A 15,428-nucleotide genomic window follows, 5' to 3' on the forward strand; every position below is an offset into this window, starting at 1 on the left:
ACTTTACACAAACTAAGTTGTACTCAGGTTCTCCCAGTACTCACAGGCTCTGTAAACTCTTCAGATTTCAGGAGACATTCCAAATTCTAGCTTCCTACACATCAACTCAGCACTTTTTCACTAGCAATACACCAGGGTCTGTATTTTCACACATTCTCACTATCTTTACACTCAGTTTGTCATATTTGCAGTCTTAATTTATTGGAGGATATGTTTGTTATCTGAGATTTGAGTAGATAGTTCACCCGTTTCAGATTTGCTTTACTCATAACTTGTTAAACCATTGCTGTGATTAAGCATTGACCATGTCAAAATGAGGAAAAATGAATGATTTGGCTCATTGATTACAGTCAAGGGAAGATAAGGAAGGAATTTGGAGACTGAAACTAGAGCATAGACCCTGAAGGATCATTGCTTACTGGCTTGCTCTATTTGATTTCTGATGCATACTTGCCTAGGGACAATATTTTCAATAGTAAACTAGGCATTCATCCAATGCATACCAATTAATAAAATGCCTCAGAGATATGAAAAGAGGCTATTCTGTTAGAGAGAATTCCTCACTTAAGATTCTCCTAATCCTGTCATTTCACTGTTCTTTGTGTCAGCTTAATGAAAATTAACTAGAAAACCAGGTTACAATTTCTGTCCTGTTTCCACAAAGTAAACTAAAAGTTGTGTTTTCCTGGATTGCTAAGATTTGGTAATAATCTCAATTTTTCATCCATTTCATTAAATAGATTCATATGTTTGGCATTATACAAAATGCTAAGTGAAATGTGGTCCCTAAGTTTTTGTGTATAAAATAATCTTATTGATGCATTAACATGCTAATACAATGTAGTTATGACAGAAGTAGATAAAACTTCTGATATTAGCATGTATATTACTTTCTCAGATGCTACCCTCTGTATGCAGTGCTGATTGTGGTCCTGGATTCAGACAATTCAGGCAGGAGGGAATGTCAGCCTGCTGCTTTATTTGTATCCACTGCCCAGAAAATGAAATTTCTAATGGAACAAGTGAGTGTATGCTGCTGTGGTAAAGCCTTCACAATGGTAATCCTCTCCACAAAAAAAAAAGCTGAGGGAGTCTAAAAAGCAACTGCAAAAATAAAATATACAATTTCCTCCATTAGTCTTTATAGGAGTACAACGATAAACCGCACCTTATGCCTAAATGTACATTTTGATCCATTGAAAATTTATGTCGTATGATATTTTCTCAAAGAGACAATTTTCATAATAAAACTGCGGTGTGAGCAATTGTACACAAGATCTTTCCTCGTGATTATTCTCTATAACTACATGGAGGAAACATTCCAGTCATTAATCTTTCAAATATGCACATATTCTTTTTGAACATATGTATGTCTCCCTACATATGTCTATGCAAACCATCTATGTTCCTAACACCATACAGAACAGATAGGGCAAAAGATTGCCTGGACTGGGTAATGGGGTGGGGAAACTATATTTGTATCCTTAGGAAAATTAGCATAGAGGTAAAAAAAATAGTACCTATAAAATTATCAGAAACTGATATGTAAGAGAGAGAATTCATATAATATCTAGAAGCCCATTTTCAAGTGTCTGAGGTAATTTGTTTCTAATAAAGTAGGGGTAAGTGTTGACATATAATCTGCAAAATATAAAGGGTCTTATAAAAATATTTTATATACAGCACCCAATTGATTTTATGAAAGAATAAATTAGAGTGGTTTTGTATTGAAAACAATTAGTCACAAATATTAAATTTTTATTGCTACCTACAGAGTCCCTTTAATCAAATGATTATATGTTTATGCTTGGCTAAATGCAAATGGCCAATGAATAGTTTCTCTCACCCTATGCCTTCATACTCTGTAATGAAATGGAAGTTTTAAAAACATACTTCTGGACAGTGAGATGGCTCAACATTTAAATCTTTTGCCACCAAGAATGATGACTGTACTTCATCCCCAAGACTCTTCTTATAGCAAAATGAGTCAAACGACTCCTAGAAAATGGCTTCTGACATTTAGGCATTCCAATATACTGCAAATGTATGAAACAGACTGTAATAAAATTGTCTTAATCAGAAAAATAACAATAATTAGGGGTAGTTACATCAATAACTACAAAATTTTATTATTTCTTTATTAATGTTATGTGTGAGTTAGGAGGGTATATGTTCTCAAGAGCAGATGCAGATGAGAGGAAACTAAGAAAGCTATAGTTATACTTGCAGGCAGTTGTTAAACACCTCAAATGGGTTCTGGAAGTGAACACAGGTTTAATGAAGGAGCAGAACATTCTCTTCATTGTTAAGCCAACTTTCTAGCTTTTCAAGCAAATTAACCAATTATAGTTGTCCAGAAATCTATTGTTTTACATAAAAAAGATTTTTAAATCTGAAAGCACACCATAAGTCTCTGAATTATCAATTGAATCATCACAATTGCTATCAAGTTTCCTGAGGATGCCATTTTGGAAAATCATATTGTGAATGAGGTATTTTGTTCTACACATAATATCTGGGCCACAACTCTTGCTTAATGGAACTTACTTCATTTTGGTCATGATGTTTATCAATATATATTTTATCCTAGCATATATTCAGAGTCTGTGTGTCATACAGATTGGAATTAGGGAAGTAGGAATGTGCAGGATATATCCCACAAAGATGGGATCAAGATGAAGGGCTTTGTAGTGCTCAGTTTGGAGAGGTATTGATCTTCAGTAGACACCTAGTGCTTTTCATAAACTAGATTGAAGAATTCTTTACACAGTCGATGACAACATATATAAGGATATGTTAATTATTTTGTACGTTTTTCAATCATTAATACTACATTTATATAAATTTTACTTCTCACACTCACACTCCTACTTCTTCCATATAAATCAAATTATTTTCAAATTTATGAGCTCACCTGTTTCTTTCATATGGAAACACACACACACACACATACACACACACACCCATAACCCTGATAATTTCTTTTACTATTCCTTTTATATCAATAACTTCAGGTTGGTAACTTGGAACAAGAAAAACTATGACAGGTCTTGCCCAAGTAGAAGCCAGTCTCCATCTCCCTTAAAGATAGCATTAATTAAACAGTAAATGAACTTATGAGGCAATGAATGTATGGGGTTGGTGATTTTAAAACACACTCAACCATTCTGTGGTTAATATTTGATTTTATGAATTTACCAGATAATTCATCTCATGACAACATTCCAAATAATATAAGAAATCTATGCATTAAGAAAATATGGTAAATGTTCTCATCAACAGAGTTAAATAGACAAATGATGGTTCAGTTTTTTTCTCAGAGAAGATAAGAATTAATAAATGTAAACTTTGCTGTACAGCAATGTCCTTCAATTATATTATCAGGAATAAAATGTAGGTATTGCAAATCATCTTCAAGAGACTTACTGAAACGTCTTGTCCATAAACTGCTGAAGCTGCACTAACGAATCTGTCCTTTCTCATTCAGACATGGATCAGTGTGTGAAGTGTCCAGAGAACGAGTATGCCAACACAGAGCAGAATCACTGCAGCCACAAAGCTGTGATCTTTCTGAGCTATGAAGACCCCTTGGGGATGGCTCTGGCCTTAATGGCCTTGTGCTTCTCTGCCCTCACAGCTCTGGTTCTTGTAGTATTTTTGAAGCACAATGACACAGCCATTGTGAAGGCCAATAACCGTGCTCTCAGCTACATCTTACTCTTGTCACTCATGTTCTGTTTCCTCTGTTCCTTGCTCTTCATTGGCCTTCCAAACTCAATCTCCTGCATCCTGCAGCAAATCACATTTGGAATTGTTTTCACTGTGGCTATTTCCAGTGTGTTAGCCAAAACAATCACAGTGGTTCTGGCCTTCAAAGTCACAGGTCCTGCAAGAAGGATAAGGTACATTCTGGTTTCAGGAACTCTTAACTACATCATTCCTCTCTGTACACTCATCCAAATTATTCTCTGTTCAATCTGGCTAGGAGCTTCTCCTCCCTCTGTTAATACTGATGCACACTCTGAGCATGGCCAGATTATTATTGTCTGCCACAAGGGTTCTGTTATAGCATTTTACTGTGTCCTAGGATACTTAGGCTTCCTGGCCCTGGGAAGCTTCACTGTAGCTTTCTTGGCCAGGAAACTGCCTGACACATTCAATGAAGCCAAGTTTCTGACATTCAGCATGCTGGTGTTTTGCACTGTTTGGATCACTTTCCTCCCTGTCTACCACAGCACCAAGGGCAAGGTCATGGTGGCTGTGGAGATTTTTTCCATCTTGTCTTCCAGTGCAGGCATGCTGTGCTGCATCTTTCTTCCCAAGTGTTACATAATATTATTAAGGCCCGACAAAAATTCTCTTCAAAAGATCAGGGAGAAATCATATTCATAAGTTGGTATATCATGAATATTTTGTGTTAAATTAATTTATTTATCCAACATTTATCGTGTTTATCGATTCTATCCTTACTCTCCTTCCAGTCCTACCCTTTCTCCCTTTCTCCATCCCCTCTCTGTTATGCCTCAGACTAGTGATCAAAACTCTGGCATCATAATCCATATCAGTAACAGTACCTGTACTTCTTCCTAGAGGTGCCACATGAAGCCTGATCTGTCCATCATCTACATATATGTAGTTGGCACATGTCCAGTTCATTCATTGTCCTTGGTTGTTTCCTCAGTCTCAGCAAGCCTCTCTGTGCTCTGGATGGCTGGTACTTTTGATCTTTTTGGGGAACTCCTGTCACCTCAAGTCCATTTCTCCTTCCTCCCACTGTTCCACAAGACTCCCTATTATCACCGAATGTTTGGCTGTGAGTCTCAGCATTTGTTTTCAACCTGTGTTTAGCATAGCCTCTCAAAGACAACACAGTTAGGCTTCTGTCTACAAGCACAGCAGAGTATCATTAATATTGTCACGGGTTGCATCTGTCCAGGGACTGATTCTTGGCCTGTGCCAGGTAGTCTGACTGGTAAATGAAATCTAACTGAGAAATATAAATTTGGTATATAACCACCAAATATTGGGCTGTAGAGCATGATCTGTCTCTTCTTAGGATGATGATCACTGTTTCCTGTAATGATGTTCCATAGCAGTATGATGGCTACTGGAGTTCTATGTTTTCCATATTATCATGCCCTGATCTACTTATTTCACAATTTATAACTCTTGGGGCATAGTGCTGAGTGCAAATGTTCTTTTCTTCTTTAGAATAAAAACATTCAAACTCAAATCAAACTTTATAATCTCTGGGAGAATGACCTTGATGCCAGTGGAATGGTGATTAAAAATTTGAGGAAGTTTGTGGGAGTGTGAACTCATGTTTGCACATGAAGGTAAACCAATTTTATTCCTTACAAGGGGAAGGTAAGGGAATATTGATGTTATCCAAGGAAGTCAAAGATTTAAACTTAGAAGAATGATGGTTTGACAAACATAAAGAATACTAAAGAAGATGGCTTTGTGTCTTACCCTTCTCAGTTAATAACATACCTCGCTCTGTAATAAGGCCTGATTCATTGCTCATCCTTGAAAAAATTATGTTATCAACACTATGTTACAATAGCTTCAAAGAATAAGATGTCCTCTTCTGGCTTATATGGTTATGTGAGCTCACCTGTGTACAAAACAAGATTTGAAAATTCACACACAGCCAGGAATGGTGGCACACGCCTTTATCCCAGTACTTGGGAGGGAAAGGCAGGTGGATCTCTGAGAGGTCGAGGCTATCCTGGTCTACAAAGTGAGTCCAGGACATCGAAGACTACACAGAGAAAAATTGTCTCACAAACCAAACCAAAACAAAACAAAAAAAGAGAACACACACAAACAAAAACAAACAAACATGTATACACACATTGACATATATAACTGAAAACATGTAGTCTTTAAAACATTGTAGGATAATATTTTAAAGAGTCTGCGAAAGCAAGCCTCTTTTCAGGAAGATCCAAGATGGTGATCCCGAGCACTGCAAGATGGAGCCTACAGACTCACAAATCCTGAAGAGCCTTAGGTGAAATGGGTCCACAAAGTGCAGAGCACAGGTGGGTGTGGCCTCTGGTCTTTCAACTGGCCCCCGGAGGGCAAGGAGACAGTCCCTAGAGTCTGGGTGTGCACCCGCTCTGACGATCTGCAGCTGTGCTCTATAGTATGGACTTGGTATCTGGGACTGAACTGTGCATGCTAAAGCGCCGAACTCCAGAGATGGTCTCCTAGAAAAATCTCAGGAAAACAGGTGGATCTGACCTCACACCCACCCATGAGTCCACAGAAAGACCCAGGTGCTGGCAACCATACCTGCACAAAATACAAAGCCTCACCTGCATCCTCTCCCTACCTCTCTGACTTTTGTGTGAGTCACACAGTAATAGCATCAGAGTCAGTGGGCCCAGTGGGATGTGAGAGTGTGGATCTGATCTCATATCTCCCCACCAGTACACAGTCTATGAATTGTAGTATGGGTATCATGAACTATATGGCTAATTCTCCTTATGACTATATACCATATCTGTCTTTCTGGGTCTAGGTTACCTCATACTGAATGATCTTTTCTAGTTCCACCCATTTGTATTCCAAAGGTGGCAGACTCAGGCAATCTCAGGATCACTCTGCCTTCAGTTCCAGAGGTGAAAGGCATTGGGGACAACCAACAGTAGTGAGGCATGTCCTTGATCTTTGCATGCCAGTACCCAATCGCCTGCTCTATCTGCAATTGCTGAGACATCAGTCATTGGGGTCTATCAGAAGAGATGAGGACTTCTCTGTGTCCTCTTTGCATGATTACCATGGCCGCAGCTATGTCTGCACCTCCAGAGGCAGCATTCATAGGAGATTGCCAGCAACTGTGAGATCTACCTCTCAACTTCCATGTACTGCCTTCAGGGTCCCAGGTCTGCCTGCAATCTCAGAGGTGGCAGCTATCAGGGACTTCCTTGGCAGTACCCAACAGGGACTAACTACCAGCAGCATATCATGCCAATTCCCAGGGCCCAACTCTACGTACAATTGCAGAAGCATCAGCCACCAAGGACTACCAAGGATCTTCAAGTGTGCCACAACCAGGGAAGACTAGATGGTTAATGAATAGCATAGGAACATACTCCACAAAACCCAGGGAAATACAGATTCATCAGAATGCAGATATCCTACTAAAACAAGGCTGGATCATGTAAGACATGTGATCCCTTGCAAAACAATCTTAAAACTTCAAATCTCAAAAAGTAATAGAAGAAGATATTAGAAGATGGAAAGGTTTTCCCTGTCCATGGTTGAGAGGAATCAACATAGTGAAACTGGACATGTTACCAAAAGAAATCAATAGATTCAATGCAATTTCCATCAAAATAGCTATAGAATATCTTACAGACCTTGAAAGATCAATTCTCAAATTCATATGGAAAAACAGAAAACCAAGAGTAGCTAAAACCATACTTGGCCATAAAATACCTTGTGAAGGAATCTCTACCCCAGATCTCAAGCTGTGCTATACAACAACAGTAATAAAAACAACATGGTCCTGGAATAGAAATATGCTGGTTCCTCAATGGAATCAAATCAAAGACCCTGAAATAAATACTCACACCTGTAGACACTTGAGTTTTTACAGAGAAGCAAAACCCATACCATAAAAACACATAGGGTTTTCAACAAATGGTGCTACTCTAACTGCATGTCTACACATTGAGAAGTGCAAAAAGGTCCATATTTATAACCCTGAACAAAACTACAGGTCAAGTGTATTAAAAACCTCAACACTAAAAAGAGACACACTGAATCTGTCAGAAGAAAAAATTTGAAAGTGCCTTAATCTATTGTCACAGGGGGAAACTTCCTGAGATGACACAAACAGGTCAGGCTCTAAGGTCACAATTAATAAATGGGACATCATGAATTTGAAAATCTTCTGTAAGGCAAAGGGCATTGTCAACAGGACAAAACAAGAGCCTACATCCTAGGAAAAGACCACCACCAATCCTACACCTGACAAATAATATCCAAAATTTACAAAGAACTCAATAAATTCAACATCACCAATAAAAGCAACATAATTAAGAAATGAGGGTCAGATCTTAAAAGAGAATTCTCAGCAGAGGAATATTGAATGGCTGAAAAACTCTTAAGGAAATGGTCAACCTCCTTAGTCATTAGAGAAATGCAAATCAAAATGGCTCTGAGAGTAAAAATTGAAATTAGCAAGCAAGTAGGTGAAACTACAAATTATCATTTTGAGTGAGATAACTCAGACTCAAAAGATATGCACAGCATATATTAACTCGTAAGTGAATATTAGCCTGACATGGATATCCTCTAAGAGTGCCATTTCACAGGCGATCAAATCAGATGATGGGACTTTCTACTGAACTCCAGGTGAGAGTGGTTGGAAGAATGGAGAGATAGAAACATCCAGAGAGTCTAGGAACCACACAAGGAGACTGCAATGCTTGCAGGTCTAGACACTCAGGGAGTGGGCTGCTGCTCAAACTGCTGGACTAAGCAAGGTCAACACATGTAGGAAATCTGGACACTCTTATCAGCTATAGCTAATGGACAGCTCATTCTCCATGGTTGTGGTGAGAGTGGGGACTGCCTCTGACATGAACACTGGTGCCCCTAATTTGAGCACTTCCCCTTGTTGGGGAAGCATGGTGGCACTTAGAAGAAGGGGAAGCTGGTTATCTTGATGAGACCTGATAGGCTATGATCTTAGGGTGTGTGAAAGAGTTATCTTTCTGTCACAGGTCTAGGGGAAGGGAAGAGGGTAAAAGAGAGAGGGGAAGCAGGAAGGTACAAAGGAAGACACAACGTTCGGGATATAAACTAAGTAAATTATTAAAAATTAAAAATGACCAAATAGGTTAGTGAGAGTAGGGGAGTTACTAGTGTGAGTTGAAACTGAGGACTCCAGTGTGGTAAGCAGGATACAGCTACTTTATTTGGCAAATGTAGGAGTAAGTTTTGCTCCATTAAGCCTCTCATGGAACATTTTTTATTTTAATAAGTTAGCACTGAACATAGACACTTGTCTGCTGTGTTTATTTAAGCATTAAATATAATAAACAATATATGTAATAAAATTTAATGGCTCACAACAGATGATAAAATGAATAAAAATAACATCAAACATTTTGTGATTTTACCTTCATATCATATTCATAGCATATTCATTTGTTATTTGTAATACATTTTTAGATTCTTAAAAGTTTCATTAAATATATTATCTCCTGGGGAGAACAAATATGGCAGTACCAATTATTCACTGTATTTGAGAGGCATGATTGAGCGTATAGATAGGATGGGAGCTAGAGAACACAAGACCTGGAGATTCCTAGGGGAGCGATATGGACGTGGTGCAAAGCACACGTGGGTCTGGGCTCACGCCAACCAACTGGTCCTGGGAGGATGGGTGCTCAGTCTCCAGAGACTGGCTGAATGTGAGATTTTCAGCTGTAGCTGTGCTCTATATCTTGGACTTTGTATCTGGGACTGACCTGTGGGTGATGAAACACCAGCTTTTAGATCTGATGGCCCAAGGGAGAACCCAGTAGAATGTGTGAATCAGACCCCAGACAACACATGTGCAGTCCTGTGTCTTTAAAGCCCAGCAGAGACACGTGGGTGGTACCTGAACTTTCTTTGACTAAACTGTGGGTTACACTGGAACCTTAGTATCAGCTAGACCAGAAGGGATTATAGTGTGTATATGGGACAGATCTGATTTCAGATCACCCTGTCAGTTCAAAGAGGAACTCAGAGCCCACATAGGGGCCAGATGGCTATGGAGAGATTCTCTGCTAGGGCGTGACTCCCACTCTCTCTGTTGAACTGAATCTAGGTCCCATGGCTGGAGAAAGAATGGGCAGGAAGAAGTTCAGGCCAGTGGACAGCTTCCACACTCTCTGGCAGATTGAACCTAGGTCCCAAGGCCAGGGCTGGAGCAAGAAGAGGCAGGCCCAAGAAAGAATGGGCAAAATTGTAAGACAGCTAAGAGCTCTGCACTCTGTGGCATACTAATCCGAGATCCTAGGGCCCCTGTGGCCAAGTACAAGATCTCCATACCCAGCCAATAGCAGATATTACCTTCATTATCTCAGACTGAACCTTGGGCAGCAGAGCACCATCACCAGACTCTATTGGCCCAGGTGGGAGCCCAGTGTGTGAGGCAAAGTCCCTTAGAGCTGAAACCAAGTCACTGAAGGATACCCTGATCCCCACAGTTGAAGGGTGTAGCTCTATAGACACCAATAAACTACTCCCAATGACCAGTGAAGGACATCAAAACTACATCCTAAAATCAGAAACAGCAAGACAGCTAAAATCCAGCATAAAAATACAAACAACAAAACCAAAAACAATGTGACATCTCCAGAACACAATTATCCCAAATAATTAAACCCTAGGACTTCAAACACAACTGAAGAACAAGAAATGACATCAAATCCTAAATAATGAAAATGATAATGGAGAAAAGAAACAAAATCCCTAAAGAAATAGAGGAAGATGCAGACAAACAGATTGAGGACCTTAGAGAGGCCATGACAGAAGCCAATACAGTGGAAGGAAGAAATCACTAGAAGAAATTCAGGAAAATGTGAACCATCAGATGATGAAAATCAATAAAACAGTTCAAGACCCGATAATGAAAATGGAAAAAATAATAAAAGCACAGACAGAATAAAGCTGGGAATAAAAGAAATTATATAAGAAAACAGGAAATGCAGTGGTATACTTCCCTAACAAAATTCCAGAGATGGAGTAACGAATCTTAGGTGCAGAAGTTACAATAGAAGAATTTGATGCAACCATCAAAGAAAATATTATGTTTCAAAAATTCCTGACACAAACCATCCAAAAATCAAGGACACCATGAAATGATGAAATCTAATGATCTAGGAATTGAGGAAAAAAGAAGAATCCCTGCTTCAAGGCCAGAAAATAAGTTTAGCAAATTCATAGAAGAAAATATACTCATCTTAAAGAAAGAGATGCATATAAACATAAAAGAGTCCTACAGAGCAACAAATAGAATAGACCAAAAATATACTAATCCCATCACTTAATAATCAAAACACAAATGTATAGAACAATGAAAAATTTTATTGGCACCAAAGGAAAAAGCCTAATGGCAAACCTCTCAGAATTACAGCAGACTTCTCAGCCAAGACCGTAAAAGCCAGGAGAACCTGGGCAGAGGTCCTACAAACCATAAAAGACCACAGATGCCAGGCCAGAGTACTATACCCAGTGAAACTTTCAATAACTATTGGTGGAGAAAAGAAGATATTCCATAGCAAAAACAAATTCAAGCAGTATCGACTCACAAATCTGGCTGTACAGAAGTTACTAGAAAGAACACTGCAACACAAAATGAGAAACTACAACCATATAACACAGGAAATATATAAGTTCACTGTAGCAAAACAGCCACACACACACTGTACTAGAACCAACATCCAAGTCACAGGACTTAACAGTCACTGGTCATTCATATCTCTCAATATCAATAGTCTCAATTCTCCAATAAAAAGACATAGACTAACAGAATGGAAGCATAAACAAGACGCACTATTCTTTTGCATTCAAGAAACACATCCCAACCACACTGAAAAACATTACCTCAGGGTTAAAGGCTGGAAAAAGGTATTTTAAGCCAACAGACATAAGAATCAAGCTGGTATAGTCATTTTAATATATAGTAAAATAGACTTTCAATTGAAATTAATCAAAAGAGGTAAGGAAGGAAATTTCATACTCATTAAGAAAAAATTCAACCATGATGACATCACAGTTCTGAACATTTATACATACAGTGCAAGGACATCCACATTTGGTTTTTTTTCTTTCTTCTTCTTTTTTCCCCACCATTGTAAGAAATATTAACAAAGCATAAGTCACACGTTTATCTGAACATATTAGTAGTGGGAGACTTCAACACTTTCACCAAAGGATATGTCAATAAAAGAGAAACTAAACAGAGAAATAATAAGGCTAGCAAATATCTTGAATCAAATCGACTTAACAGACATCTACAGAATTTTTACCCAAATAAAAAAATTATACCTTCCTCTCAGCACCTCACAGAACCTTCTCCAAAACTCACCATATCCTATGTGACAAAGTGAGCCTCAACAGATACAGGAAGATGGAAATAATACCTTGTATCCTATCCAATCACTGTGGTCCAAACTGGACTTCAATAACAACAGAAATAGCAAGAATTTGCACACAAGGAAACAGAAAAACTCTCTACACAACTACTGGATCAGTTAAAAAAATAAAGGATGAAACTGAGGACTTTTTAAAATTCAATAAAAATGAAGGTACAACATATCCAAATTTGTGGGATACATTGAAAGCAATGCTAAGAGGAAAATTCATAACACTAAGAGACTCAATAAAGAGATTGGAAACATTTCATATGTTTCCAACTTAAAGATATATCTAGAAGCCCTATTAAAAAAAAGAAGCAGAAACACCCAAGAGGAGTAGATGACTGGAAATAATCAAACTCATGGCTGAAATCAATAAATTACAAACAAACAGAACAATTTAAGATTCAACTTAACCAGGAGCTGATTGTATGAGTACATCAACAGGATAAATGACCTGTTTGACAAACTAAATAGAAGCAGAGACACAATATCCAAATCAACAAAATCAGAAATGAAAAGGGAAATAAAATAACAGACACTGAAGAAATACAAAGAGTCATTAGGTCTCACTTCAAAAGTTTATAGTCCACAAAATTTGAAAAACTGAGGGAAATGGGCATTTTCTTGATGGAAACAATCAAAGTTTGAGTCAGTATAAGATAAACAAATTAAACAGTCCTATTTCTCCTACAGAAATAGAAACAGTTATCATAAATATTACAATACAAACTAACAAACCAACATGCCCAGGGTCAGATGGTTTCAGGGCAGAATTCTACTAGACCTTCAAAGAAGACTTATTACCAATACTCTTCAAATTACACTACAAAATAGAAATGTATGGAACATTACCAAACTTATGCTATGATGTCACAGTCATATTAAGACCTTAGTCTCAGAAAAACCCAACAGAGAAAAAACATTACAGACCAAATTTTCTGAAGAACAGTGACATAAAAATACTCAATAAAATATTCACAAACCAAATCCAAGAACAAACACATCAAAGATATCACTCACCATGACCTTGTAGGCTTCATCCCAGGCATGCAGGGATGGTTCAATGTATGGAAATCTATCAGTGTTATCCACCATATAAACAAAATGAAAAAAAAACCTACATGATCATCTCCTTAGATGCCAAGAAAGCATTTCTCAAAATCCAACACTCATTAAAATGTAAAGACCTGGAGTATCAGGGATACAAGACACATACATAAACATCACATAAGATACATACAACAAGCCAATAGCCAGTGTAAAATAAAATGATGAGAAATTCAAGGAAATTCCACTAAAATGTGGGTCTAGACAAACCTGCTCACTTTCACAGCATCTCTTCAAAATAGTACTTGATGTTTTAGTAGAGCAATAAGACAACAAAAGGAGATCAAGGGGATCTACATTGGACAGGGGGAAGCCAAATTATCACTGTTTGCAGAATATAGTGTACATAAGTGACATCCAAAATTCCAGCAGAGAACTCCTCCAGCTAATAAACACCTTCAGCAAAGTGGGTGGATACAAAATTAACTCAAGGATCTGGAGAATCAACATGGTAAATATGACCATCTTACCAAAAGCAATTTACAGATTTAGTGCAATCCTTATCAAAATACCTACACAAAATTTAAAGACATTTAAAGAATAATTCTGAAATTCATATATAAAAAACCTCCCAGAATAGCTAAAAAAATTCTGTACAATAAAAGATCCTCCGGAAGAATCTGTATACCCGATCTCAAGCTGAACTGTATAGCAACAGTAATTAAAACAGTATGGTCTTGGGATAACTATAGGCTGGTAGATCAATGGAATCGAATCAAAGACCAGGAAGTGTTTCCACACACATACTGTCACTTGCTTTTTGACAAAGAAGTGAAATCTATTTAATGAAAAAAAGGTAGTATCTTCAACAAATGGAGCTGGTCTAACTGGATGTCTACATGAAGAAAAATGCAATGAGACCCATATTTATAACCATGCACAAAACTCAAGTACAGATGGAATAAAGACCTCAACATAAAAACCAGATACACTAAATTTCTTAGAAGAAAATTGGTGAAGAGCCTTGAACCAGTTGGCACAGGAGACAAAGTACTGAACAGAGACCCTATAGCTCAGGAGTTAAGGTCAACAATTAATAAATGAGACCTTGTGAGGTTGCTAAACTTCTCTAAGGCAGAAGATGCTGTCAACAGCAAAAAGCAACAGCCTACAGATCGGAAAAAGTTCTTCACCTACTCTACATCTGACTAATGTCTAATATCCAAAATATATAAAGACCACAAGAAACCAAATACCACCAAGGCAAATAATTCAGTTAAGTTATGGGGTACAGAATTAAACAAAGAATTCTCAACAGATGAATATAGAATTCCTAAGAAACACTTAAAGAAATGCTCAATGTCCTTAGTCATCAAAGAAATGAAACTCAAAATGACTCTGAGATTCCATCTTACATCTATCAGAATGGCTAAGATCAAAAACTCAGGTGACAGCACATGTTGCTGAGCATGTGGAGAAAGGAGAATAATCCTTCATTGCTTGTGGGAGAGCAAACTTATACAATCTCTTTGAAAATCCATCTGACCAATCTGGCACTTTCTTATAAAACTGGAAATAGGGCTGCCACAAGACCTAGCTATTCCACTCCTCAGAACACACCTAAAATATCCTCCACCACACAAGGATATTTGCTTAACCTTCTTCATAGCAGCCTTCTTCATAATACCAGATTCTGGAAAGAACCTTGATGTCCCTCAGTCGAAAAATGGATGAAGAGACTGTGGTACATTTACACTGTGGAATACTACTCAGGTATTAAAAACAAGGAAATCTAGAAATTTGCAGGCAATGGATGGAACTTGAAATGATTGTCCTGAGTGAGTTAATCCAGATGCAGAAAGATACACATGGTATATACTCACTGATAATTGGACACTAACCCCACAGGGATGTCCTCTGAGAGTCTTCATTCAGCAGGAGATTGGGACAGATGCTGAGAATTCCTATTTTGACACCAGGTGATAGGGGCCTCGGAGAATAGGGAAATATTAGGACCCAAAGGGTCTAGAAACCCTACAAGAAGAACATCAAGGATGGGAGATTGAGACCTAGTGGGGTCTTCTCAAACTGCTGTACGAAGCAAAGAGAGTGCAGGCAATAAACATAGGCTCCCTATTCAGATATAGTCAGTGGACAGCACATTCTCCCCAGTTGTGTGGTGAGTGAGACTGACTCTAACGTGAACTCTTGTGCCCATGTTTGAGCACT

At 38.1% G+C, this 15,428-nt stretch overlaps 1 protein-coding gene across 1 annotated transcript in view; it reads left to right on the forward strand.

The window, feature by feature from the left end:
* The window catches only part of LOC311590870 (vomeronasal type-2 receptor 116-like), a gene marked incomplete at both ends in the record, with an annotated part of 37,458 nt that extends 33,066 nt beyond the window's left edge, over positions 1 to 4,392 (forward strand). The window contains 2 exons of the mRNA XM_084770163.1: positions 899 to 1,022; positions 3,488 to 4,392. Coding sequence (XP_084626289.1) covers positions 899 to 1,022; positions 3,488 to 4,392 — 1,029 coding nt within the window. The remainder of the gene's footprint in view (positions 1 to 898; positions 1,023 to 3,487) is intronic.
* Between the last annotated feature and the right edge of the window lie 11,036 nt (positions 4,393 to 15,428).

Source organism: Acomys minous, assembly GCF_964271855.1.
Source record: "Acomys minous genome assembly, chromosome: 20".
NCBI lineage: Eukaryota > Metazoa > Chordata > Mammalia > Rodentia > Muridae > Acomys > Acomys minous.